Below are 25,639 nucleotides of genomic sequence, written 5' to 3'. Positions count from 1 at the left end.
ACAATAAAGTAAAACAACAAAATGACAGGCGCAGACCTTAGGCTCCAAATTTAAGCACACTTTAGAATTACTATTACAAGTAAGGAATCTTTTCTGCATTCTAATGATCCACTTGAACATCGAAGTATCAATACATCTATCCCTTGCTTCACATGTCTCTGTCCCCATGCCTTTGGCCATAGCTGCGGTCAGCAGGGAAATCCCTTCTTATAAACTAGAGTGGGTGAATGGCAAGGCATTCTCTGTGTGGGTTCAAGACTCTGGAACGTGCTCTCCTTTGGTTAGGAATAGACCTGGGCACACTAAAAAGAGGCAGTGGTTTGGTAGGATTCGGGGAGAAGGCTGAGGACAGGCTTCCTAGCTGATAAAGGGACAGAAAGGTGTTTGTGGAGGTGGTGGGCTGAGCTCCCGTTGAATGGATCATTTAATATTGCTAAGATAGAGATGTCGTGTTAATGGCGCATTTTAATTATTTAAACTGAAATAAATAAAAGTTGAGCCAGAGATGCCCACACAGAGGAACAAAGCTTGTGCCAATGTACAGGGTGCTTCTGAGAAACAAGGCCATTGCCATATTGGTGTGTGCTGAAAAAGAGGCATACAGGACATCTACCAACAGAAGAGCAGGCAGGAAAAGCAGGATATACTCACTTTTCAAGAGAGATTTGCAAACCATGGAAGAGTGAAAACACTTGGCAGTCTCTGCAGCATTTGATTAGCTATAGATATTTCACCAGCTGTTTAAAAGAGGAAACCTGCACAAGCACCAGTCTGCACTGCCTTAAAAAAACATCCCTAATGGCTGGCTACGAGGGATTCTCAATATATTATTGCACCTATACTTGAAATGAACATTCTGATAACGTGCCCGTGTCTACAGCAGCCATCCTCACGGCTATTGGGATTGGGCCTTCAGCCCACATAGGTACAGTCACTGGAATTCAATGCTGTAAGTTAACTTTACGAAGCCCAGGTGACTTGAGCAGCAAGCTCTGTTCCCTGCGGTGCTTTTGGTCTTTCATAAACGTGGAAAGTTGTTAAGTTCTGCTTAGTTTCATTCATGCCCAAAGACCCAGCAGGTGGAGAGGAGAAACAAGAACAGAGCAGCACACCCTAAAACTGTGAGGCTCATAAACTAAATGGATCAACTAAACACCCCAGGAAAGCCTGAATGTTACAGCAGCCTTAATAGTTTTGGGAGAAGCTCAGCCTCACTAGTGGCCTGCCAAAATTTCCTACCTTTATTACCTAATGTTTCATAGTTATTGCCCATGTGCTGATTAGCCACATCAGCTGCAATACCCCCGTGTGCAAGCTGTAATAAGCGCACCTGTTACACTGGCATATATCACTGCCAGGAATGGATCACGTATTTCTTAGTTGCAAGCCTGACTGCCTGTGTTTCCGAGGTGCCCATACATTTTAATTTTCCCATGATGAACTCATATCAAATTGACCAGTCTCTGTTTTTATTTTTTATTGAAAGCCAAGCCATTAACTCTACATCACTGAGAAAGGTGAATCACATACTAAATGGTAAGATTTTGGTATCAGGGCAGAAGGGGCAAACAACAAACATGGGGAGGGGAAAAAAATCTTACAATTTGAGATGTTTTGAAAGAATACTACCATGGGGCTGTATGTTCACCCCCAAAACCCTGTGGCAAGGCCACTGCTTCTGATCAGACTGTGATAAAAAGCTAGGGGGCAGATGGGTGTGAGTTTGTTTACAGCCAGAGCAGAGGAGAGTTGCAATGCAGCAGTGTTTCACAGACCAATAAAAATCCACTGGCCTTTAATAACTCAGCTTTGAAGGCCTGGTTCTCTGCCACCCACATCCACAGAAAGGATATGTGGGCCTCTTGTTTTGCTGAAAGCTGTGTGTGAATTTAGTGTTCAGGAAAGTGAGGGACGGATGGCACTGGCACTGGGCAAATTTCCCCAGCAGGCCTCAATCCCCCACTGTGTCACTCTGCTCCAGACTTTGTTTTTCTACGAAGCAGAGATAAAACAAATAGGCACTGGGTTTGCAGTTTCAGCTGGAGGCCAGACTCTTTATACTTGTGACTTAATACAGGATTTGAACTCAGATCTTTGGGGGAAAAGGCTAGTCAACTAACTGATACTCACCTTTGGGGGCTAAGGGGGCTGCCTCGCATATATTTTTAATAAAGCTACGGCCAAGGCAGAATAGGCTGCATATCTGAGCAGTGGATGCAAAAAAACACAAAAAAAATGTATTTCTTGGCAAGTAACATGGCACTGAGCAATAAACCAATGGAGTCCCTGAACTATTCCCATTTGTATCTTTGGTGCTACCCTTCTGTACAGGAGGGCACCGGATAAAAACCTCCATTCTCACCTGCTCTCTTCTCCTTTTTGAATACCATCCCAGGCCTTGTTTGATGCAGTTGTCATGGCACTCAAGTGTGCAGTGAGTGGGCTTCTAGGCCTTTGTTCTGGGTGAAGATGTCATTGTGACTTTAATAGATTTTACAATATTTGCAAAAAAAGGATGATAATGCAGTTTTGTAACATTTCACAGTAAAATTACAACAGTATTGAAAATACTTTGTCCTGAAAACGCTATCAGTAGTAAGGTCTCCTCGGATTGTTCTGTAGAAAAGGGAACAACAACAGAAGATTAATTAAAATTGCAATTTGAACAGAACAATGACTATGTGAGCTTAATTAATATTAATTGAAGGACTCCACTGAAATAGGAGGTTTCAAGGGGTGAAATCTGAGGTTTCCTCTGGAAAATTACAAATGGAATGCAAGACTAAGTGCATTGGCCTGCTGGATGTAATGCAGAGTCACATGCAAACTGATAAGCTTTTTGCCATAAGAATGGTTATTCAACATAAAACACGCTGGGATTCAAGGACAACCCATCAGCTTCTTTTGTAGGCAGTATTTATACTTGGCACATACAGCTTCCAGCTAAATGCAGGAACTTTTGTATTAAAAATAATAGCCAGGAGAGCTGACTGTCCGGGGTGTTGTGGTATTCATGATTTGATTCAACACAAGAACAGAACCAAAAGGAAAATCTCCTAGTGTGAATTGTTACAGTTCATTTCCCTGTGACTGTTACTTTATTTGCTCTATTAAAATGTAACTCTTGGGGATATTTAGGAATATCCTCTGATGAAAAGGTACAATACAAGCGCTTTACAAACACTGAGTCTCACATTCTACACACACTTTCCTGAGGTGAAGGAGTAGGTTAGACTCAGCGTTTATATTTTACATGTAGGGAAACAACTACAGGCAGGTGATTTGCCCTAGGTTGCAGAGTGAGCCAGTAGCAGAGTTGGGAATAAACTCTTGGGGCGCAGATCTCCATGGCTCTGCCCCTTGTGCAGTCATTTACATCACTATCAAGGGAGTGGAAACTCCAACACCCACATCTGATACTATTTTACACCCACTTTATACTGTGTAAATGGCTGCACAATGGGCAGGACAAAGGAGAATGAGGCCCCAGAGTCCCAACTCCTAGGTCCCCGTGCTAGCTGGAGCCTGCCTCAGAGGGGTGCTGTGGAGATTAGTTGGTATTTGAGAAACACTTTGAAGATGAAGGGCCATACTGTGTCCTCTCTGTTTTTACACAAGGCAAAATTGGCCATAAAGATAAAGCATTCTGGAGCACTAATACTCCACATCCTCCCCCTTATAGGATATGGGCAGAGACACTATTGAAGCTTCACTATGTCGGAAGTGTGTTAGGAGTCACCTCACCAAAGGGTTGGGTCGGAACCTGTAGGCCAACATCATTCTTTTACGAAATGCCTCATACTCGTCATCCTCCTTCGACAGCTCAGCGGGACGATCGATCCCAAACCCAGCTCCGTCCACGGCAGTGGTACCCCTGTTTAAAAAAAACAGCCACAAAAAACCCCCTTCTAGTTAAGCAGATGCTAACAGAACATCTCTCTGCTAATCAAAAGAACCCACCACCTCATAGGATCTGCCCTCCTAACCAGAGCACAGAGACCAAGACAAAGGGACCATGTTTGCATTGCACAGGCGAAGACAGATATGCAGCAAGCAGGGTAGCTAGTTTTGACCTCAGAACAGTGCAGTGCTATTACATCATTGCGAGCTCATTCCTCCAAACAGCAAACCCCTCTGCTGTAGTGAGAAGCTGCGGCGTAAATACAGCGCTAGTTAAACGAAGGGTTAATTAAGCATGTAACGGGGATAATTCTCAGTGCTTTGGGTGCCTCTCTAGTGAAGGAGCCCCTGCCATGCTTATTAGCCTCTGGCAGTCAAGGTGACCAAATGCAATGATCTGGACCTTGCTTATTTAAGGAATGAGCATGAAACAGAAAGTGGCTACCTCGCACCCCCAAAAGGGAGTCACTGGAAGATAAATCAGTATTCTTCCCTGTGCATCAGACAGCTCCCTTGCCTTGCCAAGTCATAGACATCAGAGATGACAGAGCCTCTTAAGTCACATTTTGCCCAACTGTGCAGTGCAGGATTGCTCCCTGCAGCACATTTGGGAAAGGTGCAGTGGAAGCCTCATTATTCTGTACACAATAATCTCTCCCCACAGCTCTTGATTTAAGTGGGCCACCACTTCACCAGACAGATATTCCTGAGAGAAAGGAGCTGAAATGCTTTGTAGACGCACTTCATCTGTGGTTTCCACTAGATATGAACAACTGTAGTTTACAAAGGACCCACTGGATGGGAAACATTCTTAATTGCTTTCATTATCAATATTTAGTTTCCCTATAGTCCAGCATACACCACAAACAGCTGGTCATTCCGATCCACTTTGGATGCAATTACTCTTTATTATCCCAAAAACACTTGAGTAAAGAAACAGACTGATGTCCAGAGGGATGGCTTTCTGCTTGGTACTGACGTGGCTTTTAAAAACAGTTGGAGCAGTACCATCTGGTAACTGCCCTTGATGCACAGCGCACCAGAGACCAGCAAGTCTGCTTCAGAGTTCTCCAGCTGCATAAGGCATGCATTGGATATTTAATCACATATAGCACTTTACAAACATTGATCAATCCTCACATGGCCTGTGTGAGGAAGTAAGCACTACCCCCATTTTAAAGATGGGGAAACTGAGGAACAGAGTATGTGTCTCAGAGGATGGCACTGTGAGAGTCAAGGTTAGAATTCAGAAGCTCCTGGCCCATGCTCAGATCACAGATCATCTATCTTGTGTAAAGTAACCAATCTAATTCTGGAACCAGAAACACCTCAGTAGATTTTTTCCCCCCCCCTTTATGAAAAAGGTTCTATGCACCGTCCAAATGATGAACCTCAGCCATATTCATTCCAGCTGCTTCCAACAAGCTGGGAAGCGAGCATCAGCACCTACCTGACAGAAAAGGACTGAATCAACAGAAAGAAAATACAACATTTTGCTTACTTGCTGACTGGATTTTTAATCCCCTGTCCATCGGAGCCAAGCCCATCACCCTCCTTCCAGCCCATCTTCATCAGCATTTGGTAACCTATATTCTCCACGGTCAGTTTGAATTCCTTGTACTCAGAATAATCTGGTTCGCGACCTTCCTGCAGGGCAACAAAAGGCAACACGAGTTACACTGCAATACTCCACTCGAGTAGGGGAGCAGGGAAAGCACCACGTAGGGGAGATTAGTGTGGGCCGGGCAAAGAGTCAGAGACAGTTAATAATTTTAACAAAACTTCTTGGGATTCCATTGCTCGTCCACCACAGGGGAGGAAACGGGTAAGCGATACAGCACAGCAGAGCCACCCAGAGTCCAAAATGTAATCTGCAAGGTGCAGGGAGTGCAACTATGAGATTAAATTGAGAAGTATCAGGCTTCTGAATTGAAAGCTGCTCACTGGGCTGGCTCCAAAGATGGCTCTTATTTAAACAGAGATCTTACCTCAGGCCCCATCTCCAGTGCTGGCTACAAAGGAACACTATCAAGGATGCCAGCAGAGTTGGCAGGAGCCAAGGGCTCTGCACAGGCTTTATAGTTTTGCTTTATTACATTTGTCTGGCTAAAAATTCCAATTTTCCCTACCTGGTACTAGTGATTCCTCATCCTGCTCTGACACTGGAACTGCAGACTTGTCGGCAAGCAGTCTGAAAGCTCTGTCTGTTTCACTGTAATGTCACCTAGTGCCCTGTACCCCTTGCTGACGTACTGTTTTGTCACTCAGCCCAGCCAGGCTTCCCCATGAATCACAACAGATCAGCCCCCCACCTCCTTTAGTGACAAGACCCCTGGGGGATGGAGTTGTTTCTCCTTTAGTCTCCAGCGGTGGAAGAACACCAGCATCCCACAGCTGTGCTGAATCAGGACACCAGCTCTTTTCAAAGGCTGATGCCAAGGGGTTCAGCACAAAGTGCAGACATTTCTGCAAGTGGATGGGGAGCCTGTACAGGCTTAAAGTATTAAAAAAAAAAAAAAACCCCAAAAACTTGCTTGCAAAGAAGCTATACCAGTAAGTGGCTCACAGAACTGCAGGCAGCCTACTCTGGTAAATGGCTGAAAATGCTTGAGTACTTTCCCTCAGTGCTACCAGACAGGTCAGATTTCTGCTGGAGAGTTCCACTGTGGCCTAGGAAACTGTCGCTCGTTTCACCTTTAATGCCTTGAACGTCTCCATGAATTTCTCCAGCTCATCAGGTGGCAGGAAGTCCCCGATGAAATGCTTCCCTCTGCCCATCTGGGTCAGTTGCTCGGCCCACTCTGCTCAAGACATGGAGGGGAGAAAAAAAAAAAGCATAGTAATGATAAAGAAATGTTCTTTTATAGTGCCTTTGACCTCAGGATCTCAAAGTGCTTCACAAAGCATTAAGCTTCACAACCCCATGTGAAGTGGGTGTTATCTCCATTCTACGGGTGGGGAAAATGAAGCACAGAGGTTAAATGACTTGCCCAAGGGCACTCAGTGAGTCAGTGGCAGAGCTGGGAATGTCCTGACTAATCCCCTGCTCTAGCCACAAGACCTCATACTCCTTTCTATGGAAGTCTCAGCACAGCAGCAGAACAAGAGGAAATCCAGTGCTGAGGCTTTCCCACCCACCTCGTGTCTTGTCCATTTCCATGCGTCGAAGCTGATGTTCCCATGTCCCCAGTTCATTGTCTACCTCCTCATCGCTGTCATAATCATGCTGGTGCTGCTGAACCGCCTTTTCCCACATCACCTGCATTTCCTGCATGGCTCGCTTGTGCTTCATGATCATGTCATACATCTGCTGCATCTAGGGAAGCAAAACAGTAGCCTGCTCAGTGAGGCGGCTAGTCTGTAGGCAGCAGAGTGGACACAGAGAGGTCCCTAAGTTCTGCAATAGAGCACATGGCTGCCTTATCGATGAGACAGAAACGCAGGCCATGAAGACTACAAATCCCAGCAGGCAATGCTGAATCCAACTGCAAGCAGCTTACTGCTCAGGTCAAACAGGAGCATCACCTGCTGGCATCTTTGAGAGCTGCACCCATACATTAACAATGTGGGCAGCTGCCATGTGACCCGTTTTATGTCGTTTGTAGTTTAAATGCAGCCCTTAGGATCCCAAAAGTGGCCAGTTATGATACCCTGAACTACAGTAACACAAATCTCAGCAGGGAAGAAAAGTGACACAATAAGCCTTGCAGACATTGGGCTTTAGTTGGAAAGGGCATTAAGTCCTACATGAATAGCATATAAGAGGAAAGGTGAGCTCACAGCCAGAACATTTTTTTGTTTAGCGGGGAGATGGGTTGGCTGGATTTTGCTCATGTCCCCCTATGCTCTGTAATGCATTTCTGCTGACCACAGCATCATCTGATACTTACAAATCCAATATGAATCCAAGAGGTTTTGTTTGTTCAGCCCCTGGGAAAATCTCCGTTGTCTATCTCCACCCCTTAACCCAACCATGCTGCAATGCAATGTAGTGCTGCACAAATTAGCTCAGAAATCATTTCATGGCATTACCTCCTGCTGCTCCTTCAGCTGTTTCTTCTGCGCATCAGAGAGCTCTGTCACACCCACTAGTCCAACCGGTTTCCCTTTTTCATAACCAAGACCCTTGAGGTCCTGAACTGAAATAAGCAAATGTTAAAGATTGTCAAAAAACTGAGCCAGCCGTTCAAGACAGCGGAACCAAATCCCAACATCCTATCCATTTAAATCTTACAGTCTGTTACATAACTCCAGCATTAAGATGCTAAGCTGCACAACAACTCCCAGTAGTACTCTAAAGACTCACAAAAGAAAGACTCATTAGGTCACACTCCACCTCCTGGCCAACTCAGAACTGTTCTCCACATTTGTATTCTCTAGGGCTTTGTTCTGTCTAGTTTCAGATATTCCCCAGCTTCCCTTGGGAAACTATTCTACAGTCTTGGAGATCACAGAGTCAGGAAGTCTGTCCTCCCAGGCAGGCTAACGTTACCCTCTCTTAATTTAAGCTTATTTCTTTTCATTACGCTCCTTTATGAATCTCCCTACCACAAATAAACTGGTATTTAATTATACAGCATTAAGTGCCCAGCAGATTTCAGTCTGTCAGTGTAGTGCTCAGTACATCTATGCAGTAACTGTACTGCGTTTACTATATGAATAGCTACCAGTCATTCAGAATGATAAATGATCACACCTTTTTTGGAAATTACCACTCCCTACTATATGTTTAATTTCTCAGCTACAGATTTCAGAAGGACAAGGACATCAGGCCTCCTGCCTTCAAAGAGGAGACATATTTTAAGTCTAAGCTTGATGTCTCCGTTCGTGTATCCCTGTTCTGCTTCGTCTGTGTCTCAAGCTCCTGTTTTGAAATGATTTTACCTGCTGTTGTATTGGAAAGGCCCTGCAATTAGTTTTTAAGCTCAGTAAGGCAGGCCCCTGCTGATTTTGAAAGGCCATTCAGTGCTGTGCGTTCATAGGGGCATTTTAAAATTGCATAATGATCTCTCTTTAAGAAAATATTTCTGCAGGAATAAAAACAACAAACAAAAATTTTCCTGGGGTGGTGAAGCCAAGATTTACAATGAAGAGCAACTTGCAAGGCTAGTCTATTTCTAACTAACTGGGCTGACAGCTCCCCAGTTAAACATCTAAGAGTTGCAGTTAAGTATTTAAAGGATTGCAAAAAAAACCCCACAAACCCTGCACTTGAAAGTACATTATGTTTTTCAATACAAGGGGAAGGATTTTTTCCTAGTGGCTACAAAAACCTCATATTTAATTAAAAAAAAGGAGTACTTGTGGCACCTTAGAGACTAACCAATTTATCTGAGCATAAGCTTGGTTAGTCTCTAAGGTGCCACAAGTACTCCTTTTCTTTTTGCGAATACAGACTAACACGGCTGCTACTCTGAAACCTCTCATATTTAATGTGAACCCAGGCTATGGCTAAATTATGCTTCATTAATTATTCACTACCAATTAATTATGAAGCCTGATAATAATAGGATCATTGTTCATGACACCAAATGTCTGTGCAGATGGTAATTAGGCCCCAGGGGTCATCTCTCCAGTTCTCTCACTCTCACTTAGGGCAATTGATCAAAGTGCTTTATCCCCTTCCCCTTATGGTTTTTGCCAAGCATGTCATGATTTGGAAACAGGTTTCAGAGTGGTAGCCATGTTACTCTGTATCAGCAAAAAGAACAAGGACTATTTGTGGCAGTTAGTCTCTAAGGTGCCACAAGTACTCCTCGTTCTTTTTGATGATCTGGAAAGTGGCTTCCTTAGCACCTGCCTCCAAACAAGAGCATAAAGCAGTCCAGCAGTTCATGCTCATATGGCCGAGAGCACTTGGATACTCATATAATCAGTCTTAAGAGCAAACTGTGTATATTGAGTTCAGCAGAAACATGGCAAGAGATATTCTAAGACAGAGTTAGAGATAAACTGGCTCCCTCCAGGCTCTGTGAAGTACTGAGTATGCCCTCAATTCCCAATGAAATAATCGCAAATAAAAAACCAAACCTATACATAAAATTATCGGACAGAGGCCCTTTAAATAAAGCACATGATTCTTCTCTCACATACACCAGTGAGAATCAGGAGCAGCTCCACTGATGGAAGACTGGTGAGAGGAGAATCAGGCTCAAAATGTCCTATGGGAGACTCTATTGGCAGCCCCAAACACAGGGTCAGCCCCGTTCTCAAGGAACAGGAAGCCTCTTTGGCTACATTGAAGAAATCCGTTCGACCCTCACAGAGAAGGTCAGCAGCTGTTTGACTTAGCCTGAGAGTTTATGCCATCTAGAACTAACAGCACAACACAGCTCAGGAGGCCAATGTATCGGCAAGCCTCCAGGGACAGCCTTAAAAGGAGAAGGGTGAGATAGAGAGGCATCTTTCTTTCCATCCCAGACATACAGTGCATGCCTTTGCTCCTCTTTGCACTAAAACTGTACATCTGGTTTCATGGAACCAACATATGACCTTGCAGCTCCAGGCCAACATGACAATAACCTGCTGAAAGACCTATTGTACGTGTTTAGCTCGGTGCACCAAGGCTAATTAAAAAAATCCCTCAAAGTGACACCTATTATATCCAGGCAAATTAAACAGAAGGAAGAAAGTCTTTGGTGCAGGTGGGAAAACTATTGTAGAACAAAGCCAAGACAGGTGCCTGGGCAACTTGTATCAATCTGCACATATTGCAAAGACGTCAGCACGCTTACCTAAACCGGGCCACGGGACTGAGAGTGTTAGCCAGGGCACACTCATGCCATGAAAACAGGCAGAAGATGCGGAACTGCTCCTCAGCCTGGGATAAAGAGCTGCTTTCATCCTCGGAAAAGTGTGCCTTGCAAAACATTACCCTTGGCCACAACCAGGTGAATGGTGCCATTTGCAGCATCGAGCAGAAGACTACCGGAAAGTTTACCCCTACTCACATGCCTGGAGAGGAGGTCTCCCTTCCTTTCACGACAAGTGCAATCACTCTATAGTCAAAGGGAGCCATTAGCTGCCTGACTTTTGACTCAGTGTTCTGAAGATCATATTAATTACAACTAGACAGATCCAAACCAGCGCTCCGCCCCCAATCCAAAGTTAGCATCAGATGTGCCCAGACAACACTCACGAATTCTCCTGTAGTTCCGAGACTTTACTAATTAATAGCACCCCTGTTCTATTCAGCATTTTGAATACATCACTCACTGTAGTATACAAGCTGTTAAGTGTCTAAACATCAATATACGTAAGAGGAGCATCATATCCGTCCAAAAGGGCCATACTACACTCTTCACTCTGCATGATACTGATTTAAGACTGAAAACTGACATGGAATGAATGAGAAATAATAAACAGTCCTGGCCTAACTGTCCAAGGCTCCAAAGCAGCAACATCTACAAAGCAGATGGGGCTGGGGAGGCATGGACCATCTAAAGCACATTTTGTGGCTCTAACTCCAGCAGGGCCATGGCTATAATTTGGTATTCTAGTCATCTGTCAAGTTAAAGATGTTAATGCTAGAAGAGGATTATTCCATCTGAACCAATAAACATTTTCCCTGCAGAGCATTAACACAGTGTTAACGGTCAATTTCTTATGACTGGCAGATTGTTTGCCTTCTTTTCCTTTACTTGACAACGCCCTGTGGAAAGTGAGCATGCCACCTGTCTAATTAAGAGGAAGCTAACACGGAGGTTAAAGGAAAAAGCAAGTAATTTTAGCAGGAAGACACAAAGGAATGTGCGGCTGTAAGACTCTATCAGACCCCAAATGCAGCATGATGCGCAAGGCAGGAATTCACTTATTTTATTATGATAGCATCTGCCCAGCTTTGGCTTTTTAACTTTTTTTTTTAAAAAATGTATTAAAATAGATAAATGAAGGTGTGACAACCCATGTAGCCTGCCTTTTACACAAGTTAGAGACATTAAATGTCTGAAGGAAAGAAGGACTCCAGCAATACAGAATGAGGGGAGACCTTGGCATTTGATTTCGGTCTCACTAGGAAAAGGAATAGAAGATCAGACCAGTGGTCCATTTAGCCTGGTATCTCCCTCCCTCCCCCTCCCTCCAGACAGAGCTGGTTGAAACTCAAAGTTTCCATTTTGTGGGAAGTTTCGAGGTTTCAAAATTTGTTTTAATTCCAAACAGTATCAGTGCTAAACTGTTTCATTACAACACAAACAAGAGACACTGATCTAAAGAAGATAACATGTCAATGAGTCCTAAGTAGCAGCTGCCCTTTGTGATTTAAAAATAAAATCTCTCTACTACTGATGTAAAAATAAAAAAACCCATAAAATAAAATTCTAAATGAAGTTTTCCAAAATGAAACATTTTTGTTTCAAAATATCCCCCCCTCCAGGAATTTTTGTTGAAATCAACATTTTTTTTAAGCTGTTTAGATTTCAATGGAAACAGTGTTTTTCATCAAAACATTCTGACGAAGGATGTCTGACCAGCTCTATTCCTGATCCCTGTGGCCATCAGCCGACACTACAAAGCATCTTACCCTTTATCTTGGCCATCCAGTGTTATTAATGGCCATGCAATTATCCAGTCTCTCTTAAAACCCAGCCACAGTACATGACCCAATGACTCGCTGTGACAGTGAACTCCACAGGCTGAACGTATGCACTTGTGAACTCACTCCGCAGCTCAGAATGACATTAGAGCTTGTTTTCTAGAAAGAATACATTTCCACTCTCTATACTCACACCAATACCCCTCCTGTAGTTGGTTGGCTCTTCTCTTTCCATTGCCTCCCTCATCTCTGTTCTCTTTTTCCTCCTTTTCTCTGTCCTATCCACACCCTTTCCCCTCATCACACTAGATGGGCAAAGTATTCAAAGACAGTTGTACCTGAAAAATGCTTGCATTCGTCAGGTGCCCTTGAAAGTCATGCTTTCACGTGCACATAGCCAGCTCACCGTCGGACTCATTACCTATCTACACATGCACACATGGGACATAAGTGTTTAAATTTTGCAGGCACAGTAAGAGTGCCTCTATGGGAAAAAGAGTCCTCGTGTCTGATGTGAGTTGCACCCCTAAAGGGGTCTGCAGCATGCTGTCCTCAGAGAGAAATCACAACCCTGGATCAGGGAGCAGTCTCATGACTTGAAATAGGTCCTGGAGACCAAAAATTGGAACCTGGCAGCTTTGCTTGCATCCCTCAGCGCAGTGATTCTCAACCAGGGGTACATGTACCTCTGGGAGTATTCAGAGGACTTCCAGGGGTACATCAACTTATCTAGATATTTGCCTAGTTTTACAACAGGCTACATAAAAAGCACTAGCGAAGTCAGGACAAACTAAACTTTCATAGACAATGATTTGTTTATACTGTTCTGTATACTACACACTGAAATGTAAGTACACTATTTATATTCCAATTGATTTATTTTATAATTATATGGTAAAAATGAGAAAGTAAACAATTTTTCAGTAATAGTGTGCTGTGACTCCTGTATTTTTGTGTCTGATTTTGTAAGTTTTTAAGTGAGGTGAAACTTGGGGGTACACAACACAAAGACTCTTGAAGGGGTACAGTAGTCTGGAAAGGTTGAGAGCCACTGCCTTAGCACCATAAGCAAAGCTATTTATGTTTAGTTACTTTTCTGACCCGTCATCATCAAAGAGGATAGAAGAGCTGCCCAAGGATGTCAGCCTACCACAGGGAATAAGCGGAGTTCATACTTCAACATTTGTTTTCTGACCATCTCTATTCCTGAAGTGAAATAGCCCTAAATAGCATAAAGAAAAGGAGTACTTGTGGCACCTTAGAGACTAACCGTGAGCTATAGCTTACGAAAGCTTATGCTCAAATAAATTGGTTAGTCTCTAAGGTGCCACAAGTCCTCCTTTTCTTTTTGCGAATACAGACTAACACGGCTGCTACTCTGAAACCTAAATAGCATGGAGGCTGAGGCTATAATGAGCTACAGCTCAGCAGAGTTTTAAAGATAGCTGGAAAGCGATAAGATTCCAATCCCCAGAGTCAATGAGATAAAGTGGTTTATCTGGATTTGCACATGAGAGTTAGCTGCTAGACTTCGCTGAGAGATAGAAGGTTGCTGACTGGCGAGATTACAACAAGAGATAGACTCACAGGGTATCCTGTTTACAGAGCCAACTGAATTAGAACAGATCACAAGCTACCAGGAAAAAAAAATCCAATCAACCCCAAATACAGAACCACTAACCTGACAATGGGGAGGGAGAAGAGTTCAACTCCTGCTGGGCAAGCTCTGGGGGGGGCAAGTCAACCTTTTCCTCCTCTGGCCCCCATCTGCTCTTCCTCCTCTTTTTAGAGGCAGCTGCAACCGGCTGTTTAGAGGAAGCTGGAGAGGATGAAGAGGACGGTGTGGCCTCAGGAATGCTCTTGTGTTTCAGGTTGGGTTCCGGCACAAAAGGTGTCCCTATGGAGTTGTTCTTGGCCTTACGGAACTCCTCCAGCTTCTGCCGGTAATATTTGTAGCCTTTGCTGTTTGGTTCATATAAAAACCTAAGTTGAAAAAAGAAAAAGTTTTGTGTGCAACACTTCAATTCAGAGATAGGTCTAACAGTGATTTGGCCAGGAACTCTCCTCCCCACGTGCTTGGAAATATCTCCTGCCTTCTTCAAACCCACTTCTTCCACTTCACCCTGGATACTTCTCTCCCCTCTGGTGCCTCATTTGCCTGGGGTGCAAGTTAGCTTGTGAGCCCCTTGGGACAGGGACTTTATGGCTGTTTGTAAATGCACCATGGCTAATAGTTACAATACCATAAAATACAGAGAAATAATAAGAAAGTGGTTGTTCTGGTTAGGCATCTGATGCCTTTACAAGATCACATTGTCAGTGGAAACATAAAATCTTCCCCCAATCCCCCCTGCTGTACTCCACACAGCCTGTTCCAGTTCACAAGAGATGCCTCTTCACCTTACCAAAGAGAAAAATGGACTAGTGGTTAGAGCAAACTCCCACTCAAGTACTCACCTTACTGACACTAAGTCATTTTATGTAATCCCACCCTCCCCCACACCCAGAGCTCACTGCCATAGGCTGTAACCTCATGAACAAATAATGTCTTTTCCCTTTTGGGTGGAGGGAAAATCCTATTTCAATCTCTGTGGGAGGAATAGGAAGAGTCTGCAATCTAACAGCCACACAGATTAGACACACTCAGATTTGTTACAAATCTATCCACCGCTTCCCCCATCCCCTTTTCAATTTAAGCATTTTAACATAAAACCATAACTCCCTTCAAACTTCCCCATCCCTCACTCTTCAGAGGATCAGTTTATTATTGGATACAGCCTCTCATTAGGAGACTGTTGTGTTCTTGCAGGAGAACACACTCAGTTAGGTAAGAGGTCCGTTCTGTCTATAACTGCATGATTCTACACAGGCCCACGCACACATGTGTCTCTGCTGTATTCAAAAATTCACCAAGGTGTGACCTCGCACTCCCTAACTCAGACAAAGCTGCTGCACACTTAAATGGGCATTGTTTCAGGGTAGCGCATGGAGTGCGGGATCGGACCCTCCACGAGCAATACATGAAGTAACCCAAGCAGCAGGCCCAGATGGGATTCCCAGCAGGGCTTTACGGGAGTTAAATGACAAAGCGGCTCAGATGCTAGTACTTCTGTCTGACATGCCACTCAACACAAGGGGGCGGGGATTCCAGAGGGCAGGATGGCAGTTAATATAATGCCAAGATTTCAAGAAGGAAGAGGCTAATTAAAAACTGGTGAGTCTAGCTTCATTCCCAGGAAACATATTGTAACTCCTTGTAATGGCAGAAACAATGAGCTGCTTGGGTGAGAAGAAAAACTAGGCACTTCCCAGCGGGGATTGTGAGTAATGGGTCTGTCAGATAAACTGATGAGAAATTTTCCAAAGAGTGGAGGAGGGGCTCTTCCTGGAATTTAGTTAAGGCGCCCTACAAAGCGGCAGTGAGTATCAGCACCAGATGATGGTCATGGGTGAAAGGGAGCTGCAGGGAAAGGTGTAAAGGATTAGAATCAATACTAGCGCATTGCCATGGAAGGGAGGAAGTGAATGCACAATTAGGGAAATCAGATAGCAATCAAATGCCAGTTTGTTTAGAGTATTTTCTGGTCAGAAATGGCAGTCTTGGGCTGGGATTTGGGTTCTAGGCTTGGTCAGCTCTAGGAGTGTCCAGTAGCAGGAAATAAGTAGAACAACTGCTGTGTTGCACCGCGAGTGCTTGGACTGGAAAAGGGGTGACCTACCCGGCACAAAGCAGCGTCCGTTATTTATAACATGTTTTGGGTGCTACCGTAATATGTGCTGAACAGACATAGAGGGGAAATAGCGCCAGCACCCAAAATTTACAATCCTATGCCTTGATCCTCCAATGAGCTTTGTGCAGAGGGACCCCTGTACCCATGCAGAGCTCACTGGAGAATCCAGGCCTAAGACAACAACAAAAACAGACTAAAGGGAGCAAAAAGGGATACAACATACACACAAAGGGATCAGGTGATGGCAGCACGACTCCAGTGCCATGATATCTAATACAAGAGAAGATGAAATAATAAATATTGACTCATTTCTAGCAGCCACTGAAGCAGCAGTGGGACTAAGGAGTAATATGAATGAAGAGAGGGTAACACATTCAGGAAGTGTGTTCCATGCACAGAGGGGAACATGAAACAGAAGTGAACGCACAGGGTATCGATGGGGGTAACGCTGTCTGGCGAAGTGGAAATAGCAAAAAGTAAAGATCAGACTTCAGGACAATTAAATCGCACTAACATGACGAAAGATGGTTAAGTGGTTGGAGCAGAGGACTGTGAAGTAGGACTCCCGGGCTCTATACCCAGTTTCACATATAGTCATTCTGCAGCTTGTATCCTAAGTCTTATTCATAGGGGTTTGTCCCCTGTAAACCCTGCTAAAAACAAACACAAAAAACATGCACACTCAGCTGCAGGCTTCTTCCTTTACCTGAAAGCATGGTTCTCCCGGTTGTTCTGCAAGGCAATAGCTTCCACCTCTGGACCCCCGTCTGCTATGAACCTGGCCAGCTTCTCAGCAAAGTTCTTGGTCTCTTCCTCCTCTGGGGGTGAAACTTTAAGCAGGCTGTCAATACTGGGCCCAACTCACACACCCAACAGTCAAAAGCCTATCTGTTCTACGGACCCCAAGAGTGGAATAAGGGCAAGAGGAGGGGTTTATTTTTAAGAATAACGTAAAGAAACACAGTCAAATGGTCAAGAGTTCATATCACTGGGTAAGCAGTGAGGTATCAGCTAGCGCGATTTCTCTGTATCCAGGGGAATGGCCAGGACTTTCACTCTCTGATTTTCTGCATGCCAGGGGGCAGGTGAGAGTAGACTAATACACAAGGCAGCTTTCCCCTTCTGAAAACCCATATTTGTCTCTCGCACTTAGGAAGGCAGCTAGTTTTGTCCTCCTGTACTGGATATTTGCCCATAGCAGAAAACCACAATGCAATCGGTCATCTCTAGTTAAGGCCCCCACTTCTGAAGTAAGTGGGAGCTTTGCCAGGATTGCAGCCCTCAGAAATGAGTGTGGCAGGTCACATGTGAGAGAGAGTGGTTTGTGTTAGCCAATCTGGAGGAAAAGAGGAAAGCAGTGCTCCATACAGAGCCTTCGTCCCACTCTTACCTGGAGGAGGGAGCTACTGCAGCCCTAGTCCAATGGTACAGAGAAAGCTCTGACCGTGAACATTGTCAGAGCAATTCCCCCTTATGAACAATCAAACAAGTATTTTATTTACATACAACTGCCTTATATGGTACTTCCCATCTTCAGAGCACTATGGCAACAAGGCTTAACGGTTAGAGCACAGGAGTAGGCGTCCAGGCGACCTGATTTGTTGCATGGGCTTGGGCATGTCAGAACATTTCCTTGCCTCAATGTCCCATCTGCAAAGGGTGGATAATACCACTTAACTATTACGGTGCTGCAAGGATTAATTAATTGGTGTTTTCAGAGCACTATGGACCTAAAAAGCTCTATAAAAATCATTGCTACTGTGTGTTAACTAATAAACCTTCAACACCCTGCACTGGTAAACAGCATTACTCCCTTTTTTACAGCTGAAGAAATGGAGAAGAGAGGTTAAGTGATTTGCCATGGTCACACAGGATTTCTGTGCCAGAGGCTGGATTAGACGCGAGATGTTCCTGACCCAAAAATCATGCTTAGCTCACCAGGCCACTCCCTCCTTCCCGAAATATTTAATTTTTTGCATTTCACTGCCCTGGACATTAATTCACTGGCAGATCATCTGCTCCTGCTTCTCCACCTAAAGCCACAATTCCCAATTTGCAAGAACCCATCTGTTGGCTATGGAATTATGATGCAAGCTAAATGTAATGTCTTTCAATGGGGAATAAGCAGCAGAAACAGGGGAATGAATGCTGAAGAAACAAAGACCCTGTTTCCATCTTGACTCATGTAGAGTGAAGTTAGAAAGCAAACGAGAGTACCTGAGAAGCAAGACAGATTCTAAATCTATTGTCTTTCAGAGTTGGAACATCATTTTCAGGACCAAACAATGCAGAATCTTCTTCCTTCTAGCTCACTTTCCTGAAGACGTTTGGGAAATACTAGGATACTCTTCCTCCACAGGAAGCAATCCTGCAAGCTCTCAGTGTGTTGGACTCGCACTGATTTCAATGGGACTTTCATGCGTGGAGAGCTCCCTTATAGACTTAAGGAAATGAATATAGTGGCATCCCTTAAGAATCAGGCTCTCTTATTGACTCAGGAAACGAATACAGTGGCATCAGAGATCGATGCCAGGAAACATCATACAACTCCCTTTGTGACAGGGCTTTACTTACAGGCAGCAAGAGACCAACAGCACGACTAAAGCTGCTGCATATTCTACTTCGATCGACTCTTAAAACGTCTAACTAGCAGTTATTGAGAGCACTGACAAAGACTTTAGGAGCTACATTTCATGACTGACAGGTTGTGCTCCCAACCCCCTCACTTACCTTTCTGACAAGAGGACGTCTGCAAACTCTGATTCTCTTTTTTCATTTCTGCTACTTTCTTTCTGTAGTACAGGAATTCCCTGCTGTTCTTATCATGTAAAAATCTGGAGTGGACAGGAGAAAAAAGTTACTAAAGCATATTTTGAGATGTTAATGTTTCTGCCCACTTGGTACAAAACAAAAAAAGACTAGACTAGACAAAATCAGAAGATAAACTACTCTGAAAATACCTTAAATGACTCCATTTATAAATTGTATAGTATAACACAGTGTTTCTCAACCGGGGTCTGGCGGGGCACAAGCAGGTTTCAGGGTGTCCGTCAAGCAGGGCCAATGTTAGACTCGCTGGGGCCCAGGGCAGAAAGCCAAAGCCCCACAGCCCTGAGCCCCGCCACCCAGGGTTGAAGTCAAACCTGAGCAATGTAACCTTGCGGAGTTCCTGTGGCATGGCAATGGCCCTGCTTTCTCCCCGAAACACCAGCCCTGGCTTTCGTATTCAGAAAGCCAGTTCTTGTGGCACAGGTGGGCTGTGGAGTTTTTATAGAATGTTGGGGGGGAGGGCCATCAAAAAAAAGGTTGAGAACCCCTGGACTATAACACTTTATATCTGTAAATCTCACAGCACTTTCGGAACATAAGCAACAGTAGCCCCATTTTACAGACGGGGAAATGATCACGCAGCAGACAGAGAGGAGTGAACCTACGGTCTCCTGACTCCCAGCCCAGTACTCTTATCTGCTAGACCACAATAGCATAGAGTCAGGGCTCCTGGGTTCTCCTTCTAACTGCTACTGATTTGCGACGTGTCCTCAGCAAAGTCATTTCCTCTCTATACCTCAGTTTCCCCATCTATAAAACAAGGCCAATAACACTCAGCTACCTCAAAGGAGATAGTGAGACATAATTGACTGGTGTTTGTAAAGCGCTTTGAGATCCATGGCTAGAAGGCTGTCCAGATGCACAGAGTATTCTTATGGTACTTTGTGAAAACATATGAAGGAAATGACACCATAAAGATCCAACCCCCCTCTTCCCAGAAGATCACAAAGCCCCCGCTCTATGCATGCAGGGCCTAGGTTCTTCACCTTGAGATATACTATGCTGCTTTAGCAAATGAAGTTTGCCCCCAAACTTACGAAAATGCTGGATTATCCTTGTAGTCTTCCATAGCGACCTTTTCTAATTCTGGTCCCCCTTCGGCCACGAACCTAGCCAGCTTTTCCACCACTTTCCGGGTCTCTGCATCCTCTGGGGGTAAAACTTTAAGCAGGCTGTCAGTACTGGGGTTCAACTCACACACCCAACAGGCACATTACTTCTAAGAACCACAGCGGTAGACAAGAGTGGGATGGGGATGAGGAGAAAAACGATGAAATGGGGAGCCAGTCTTACACAGCTGCACAAGTTACAAATCCGAGTTACTCTCAGGCCTTACCCTCCCAGTGGGAAAGGAACGATCTGACTAGAACCTTTTATGAGAGAAAATAGAAGATGTGGATTCCTTCCAGTTTAGGGTTCAATTGCAATTTGCTATGTAATTAGCTACTAACAATTCTAACACACACACTCACAACGGGGTGGGGACAATGTGGCTGTTTTTTAAAATAATGTATTGTTCACGAAGGGGCATGGATTTCAGCTCCTGAGATGTCAGGCTTTATCCACATACCAGACACAGTCTGGGCAGTAGGAGCGTAAGCTTCCCCATGCTGCACCTGCCAGTGTGCCTTAACCAGGAAGCACCATTACCAGAGGGGAGAGCGCTGACTCTCTGAGAAGTTACCCTTTGGCCTCTCTGCTGAGACTGCCAACAAGGGGCCAATTCATCTCAAGTATCACAGAAAGCCCAATAAAGGACACATGTTCACTGGGAACTAGACAGAGACCAAACAAATTTCACACAGGCCACTGAACAGCTATCAGACAGTAACAGATTTGTCAGCACTGACCTAGACTAGATTTGACCCAATGACCAAAAAGCAAAAAAGTCCATATCCTAGTACCAATCCCATTAGCCAATTGGTCTCCCACACTCGTTTTTCAGTTGTTGTAGGGATGTTTAATTCCTGCCTTGGTTTCTACACGGTTATGTGCAGATCTGCTTGAGATTTTGCTTAAGTTTCTGATGGAAATAGCAATAAGGCTGATCCCATATAGCAAGAAGTGGTCTTTCTAATGCATCATTAAAACCATTTCACATTTTGTTTAATCACGTAACATGAAGCCTATTTAGGAGGTCTGTAAATATGCCCAGACTGACTCTCCTTCTAAACCATTCGTTCAAAACATGAATGGAAATTCAAGTTACTAGCTGGGAAGCAGGGCTCAATAAGTTTCTCTAAGATCATCTTGGCCCTAAATTTAAATGAGACTATGTTATTTGACATGCTGCAGCATTCTTTATTCTCTTTGATATTCCAACCTAATCAAGGAGTCATAGATCCCAGGGCAAGAAGGGGCCATTGTGATCATCTAGTCTGACTCCCTGTATAACACAGGCCATAAACTTCCCCAAAATAATTCCTAGAGCTTCTCTTTTAGAATAAGGATCCAATCTTGATTTAAAGGGTAAGGAAAGAAGCTCACAGTCAAGATGTCCAAAATGGTGATTTCCTAATGAAACTCTGGAAAGATGGAAGGGCTTCACTTCTATCTGATCTCCATAAAATGCTTAGTGTTCAGACAGCCACTCCTGAAGAGGGAGCCTTTAATTTTCAATTGATTAAAACAAACCAGATATGTCTCAAGACCACCTTTTAAAAAAAGAATTGTGCACCATCCAGCCTGCTTTCTAGCTGCAAAGGCAGACACCCTCCTACCACCAACATCTAAGCAAGCTCAACTAAGTGGAGGAAAGATTGGAACATACCCTTCCCCTCCCTACTCCTTAGAGTATGTGAATTTTGTAATGGTGAAAGGTGCTGGCTTGACAGCTCTGGAGAAGAGAGTCCTCTATTCACAGCACAGGCAATGGTAGGGGGAGCGTCTCCCACTCTGGCTAACAAATGTGTGTCAGCCCCAAACTAGAGGAACAGTATCTAAGGGTGAGGAGGGAGTTCACTCTCCATGGTCCAGTAATTCAATCCTCAGCCCCTGTCATGAAGTTGGTAACAAGGGGGCCAATCAGTGTCAATTGTAGTGTTTATATTTTGTGATGCAGACACCTGCCCATTGGGATCTGGGCTGAAAAATACTTTCTCATGTGCTGTGATTTGGTAAGATCTTTCCAATGAGAAAGCATCAAGCAATAACTTTTCCCCATAAGAAAGACTGTAAACAGAAGTCGAAGAAGCATTAAACCAAGCTGTTTCCCATCTGAACCCTTACCGATAGCCTAACTGAACCTGCATGCAAAATAAATAAGAGGTGATTTCAGTTCAATAGGATGCAACTTACTTTTAATTTCCAACCATTGCTCATAATCCTCCTCTTCATCATCATCTGGTGACTGAAACACACTGAGGCGGTTAGCAACTGGCATCTGTTTGGAATGGGAGTAATTCTTCACTTGGTTCACCATGCTGCTCGTGCCCAAGCTGGGACGTTTCCCAATCAGGATGGGTTTCTTCCCGGTGCTTGAAGCAGAGGTGTTTGCAGAAACGTTGCCAGAACTTGGGGAAGCTTCTTAAAAAAGAAAGGGGGGGGGGGGGGGGGAAATCTGTGTATCCTTTCTGATTTGATCCGAGTAGTTTGCATAGGGCACTAATATGGTTACCACAGTGGACTGCGTTTAATTTTAGGTTTACAGATGTTTGTTGGTAAACACCAATCTCAGCCAAGCAGCTGAGTTTAAGGAAGACTAGGATCTCCCAGAAATGTTAAGAAAATACATTTCAAGCTCGAGAACATATCTTGCTAAATACAGATGGTAGCAATGCAAGCTTCCGTACCACATACTGCCTCACCAAGTCACCTTCCTCTTAGTTTAGAGGGACCACTTCTCTTTCAGTATTTAAAGTACCCAATGTTAGCAAACAGTTTGCACTCTCTAACCCTGGGCTCCTCCGTGTAAATACACCTTCAGAGCAGCTCTCATGCTGCTGGTGTCACAAAGGAGAAGAGGGAGGACTTTCTGTTGCCCAAGAGTCAACTTACCAGTACTTGATTTTTCCTTCTGCAGCTTAAGAAACTGCTGGAGAAAGCTGCCGTCGTTGGCAAATTTGTTGGAAACAGAGGCTTCGTTTTCACCACTTTCATCTCTAAATAGAAAAAAAGAAGAGAAGAAGATTAGATGCTTCATGTCCTTCCTTGTAGCTCAGAGAGCAAAATAAAATGCCAATAATTGCTAATCTCTCAAGGCGGAAAGGGACCACCTGTCTCAGCACTTCCCAATCATATAGCATTTTCAAAATATTAGATACTAATTAATCTCCACGATACCCCTGTTAGGTATTAGTAACCCTACTTAACGGATTGGAAAGTGAAACAGGAAGTTGAGTAAGTCACTTATTCTAAACCTGCAATGATTCATGGTCAGAAGCTGGAGTTAGAATTCAGGTGTTTCTGATTCCCACTTGAGTGCTTGGACTACGTCTCTCCCACTGTACAAAATGCCCCTACATTTTCTAAATCTCCACAGCCACAGAATTTGCCTATTATGGAATTATCTGTGCATCCCATGTAGTTCACTTCCCACCCTACTGAAACAGGACTGCTGCTAGCAGAGTTTCTGTATCATTTCCCTGAGCAGCATTTGTTCAGAGGACTACACTAACCAAACCATACTGTGGGGTTAGTCTCTAGCAGTTTCCAAAACAAGATTTACAGAATAAAAGTATCAGGCAGAAAGCCCCAGGGAAAACATACTAGGTCTCTGCTAGCAACAATCATGTTTAATTGTTGTTGCTAGCTGCTCAACCATGGACAATACTTTAGAAAGGAGACAAGACGCTGAAAACTGCCTAGCATAAAAAGAAAGATGTACTAAAGTACTAAATTTAATTTTACTAAAGGGTTTTTTTGAATCAGTCCTGTATGTAATGGTTTCTGAAACAAAATTTAGTGACAAAACCTTATGATTCTTACGCACTCATTGAGCCGAGGGGGTTGTTGGCTGGCCAGGTGATTCCGTTTTGCTTGCTGCTCCATTTTGGCCTCAATTTCTTTCTTCTTTTGTGCTATCAGTTCCTCCTGATGAAGAATATTCATATTCATCTTCACAGATTTAGATGGCGTAACGCCAAACCATCTGCTAGCTTTTCCTGGAGAAACAAAGTGGGATCAAAATTTTCTTCCCCTTATGAGATCATCTAGAGAAATATTAGAGTGCTTATAAATAACTGGAGGGGCATGAGAGAAAAAGCAAACAAACCACTTTTCCACTTCTACTATTCCTGACTTTTACATCATCTGACTAGGGGACATTTGGTAAGTCCTTTAACTTCTATCTCAGACTTGGTCTACATCTAAAACTTGGTTCTACCTAGCTACACTGCTCAGGACTGTGAAAAACTTCACACCCTGTACAACATGGTTAGGTCAACCTAAACCCCACTGTAGATGCAGCTAGGGCAACAGACGAATTCTTCCATCAGTCTAGCTACTGCCTTTTGAGGGGGTGGATTTACAACAGCAATGGAGAAATCCCTTCCATCACTGGAGTGTCTACACTACAGCAGCCTTGCTGCAGCGCTTGTCATGTAGACATACCCTCAGATTGCCCCCTCTAACAGGACACAGTCATGAGACTTAACCTACATTTTGCGAGCACTTTAGAAATCCTCAAACAAAAGGTGTTACAGAAAGACAGAGCATTCTTATATTCGGCTAGAGACTCTCACATTTGAGATGACAGTGCATTCTCTCCCAAGGTGAAGGGCTTTGCTGTACACGTATCAATCAGGCATTTAAAACATCACTTTTTAAAAGTCTCCCTCATTTGTACAATTACAGCTTGGCGGCCAGAGTTCTGAGGGCGGCGGGGAAGGCGGCTGCTGATCTGCCTAGGGGGAAAGGCTTTTCGCTTCCAGGGCTGGGCTGTGACGGATGGCAGACCCACAGCAGGCAGGGGCCCTGCCAGCCCTGCTGCTGAGAGCCCGGGCCTGCAGGGGCGGCCCCTTTAGACGGGATGCCGGGCTCGAGCCTGGGGAGGGGCGGGAGAGGACGAAGGGGGCTGAACCCCTTTAGAAGGAGTTAAGCCCCCAGCGAGGGGCCGGGCTCTGCTTGGGAGCCAGGGCCGTTCCCCCGGCTGGGGAAGGGGGCAGAATCGGGGCCGGAGGAGGGGCTCTCTCTCAGACAGGCGGGGAGGCCGGGGGGAGGCCAGGCCCAGGCTGCGGAGACAACATTGGTACCTGGAGCATCCCGGGAGTTGTCCATTTTGATGTCGTTATCCCACAATGCAACGCGGTTACCTGGGCTTATGGGATGGAAATGGAGGGCAGGGCTAATGCACCGCAAAGGCGCCTGGGAGTTGTAGTCCGAAATCCAGAAAGCGGGAGACGGATGGGGTGGGGAAGCTGGAAGGATTAAAGGCCATCTCTCTTTTGTATGTGGCCCAAGATCCCACGCTCGCCCCAACTGCCGGATTCGGCCTCCCGGGCAGGGCTGAAGGCAGAGACTACGACTCCCATGAGACTGCGCGCGGGAAGTCCCGTTGAGAGAGCGCAGTTCTCGAGCGATTTGGCGAGGCCTCCAAGGAGGCGGGGGAGACGGGAAGTAAAGAACAACATTTCCCATGAGCCTGTTGGCGGGGACGAGGCCCTCCTGGGAGGAGAGGGCCGCTCCCCAGCGCGTGATTTGCTCCGAG

At 44.6% G+C, this 25,639-nt stretch overlaps 1 protein-coding gene across 1 annotated transcript; it reads right to left on the bottom strand.

Annotated features, from left to right (window-relative positions):
* Positions 1–1,460: 1,460 nt before the first annotated feature.
* Positions 1,461–25,332, bottom strand: SUGP1 (SURP and G-patch domain containing 1). The gene is made up of 14 exons (XM_037885583.2): positions 25,185–25,332; positions 23,924–24,095; positions 22,990–23,093; positions 22,291–22,515; positions 20,031–20,154; positions 18,895–18,998; positions 16,871–16,994; positions 14,115–14,416; positions 7,933–8,039; positions 7,039–7,216; positions 6,595–6,701; positions 5,402–5,547; positions 3,745–3,874; positions 1,461–2,616 (listed from the first exon to the last, which is right to left on the bottom strand). Exons 1-14 carry the CDS (start codon positions 25,207–25,209, stop codon positions 2,590–2,592), a joined length of 1,875 nt encoding a protein of 624 aa, XP_037741511.1. The 5' UTR covers positions 25,210–25,332; the 3' UTR covers positions 1,461–2,589.
* Between the last annotated feature and the right edge of the window lie 307 nt (positions 25,333–25,639).

The sequence above is a fragment of the Chelonia mydas genome, chromosome 25 (genome assembly GCF_015237465.2).
Source record: "Chelonia mydas isolate rCheMyd1 chromosome 25, rCheMyd1.pri.v2, whole genome shotgun sequence".
Taxonomy (NCBI): Eukaryota; Metazoa; Chordata; order Testudines; family Cheloniidae; genus Chelonia; species Chelonia mydas.
The sequence above is the reverse complement of the archived record's forward strand: the minus strand, read 5'-3'. Positions and strand labels throughout refer to the sequence as shown.

Bases quoted from the DNA above. Each gene is read 5' to 3' on its own strand.
- SUGP1 (XM_037885583.2), bottom strand. From the start codon at position 25,209: ATGGACAACTCCCGGGATGCTCCAG. The intron at 16,995-18,894 runs GTAAGTGAGGGG...GCCTGCTTAAAG, and splicing joins GACGTCCTCTTGTCAGAAAG to TTTCACCCCCAGAGGAGGAA. The intron at 8,040-14,114 runs GTTAGTGGTTCT...TGCTTATTTCAG, and splicing joins TTCTCCCTCCCCATTGTCAG to TTCAGGACCTCAAGGGTCTT.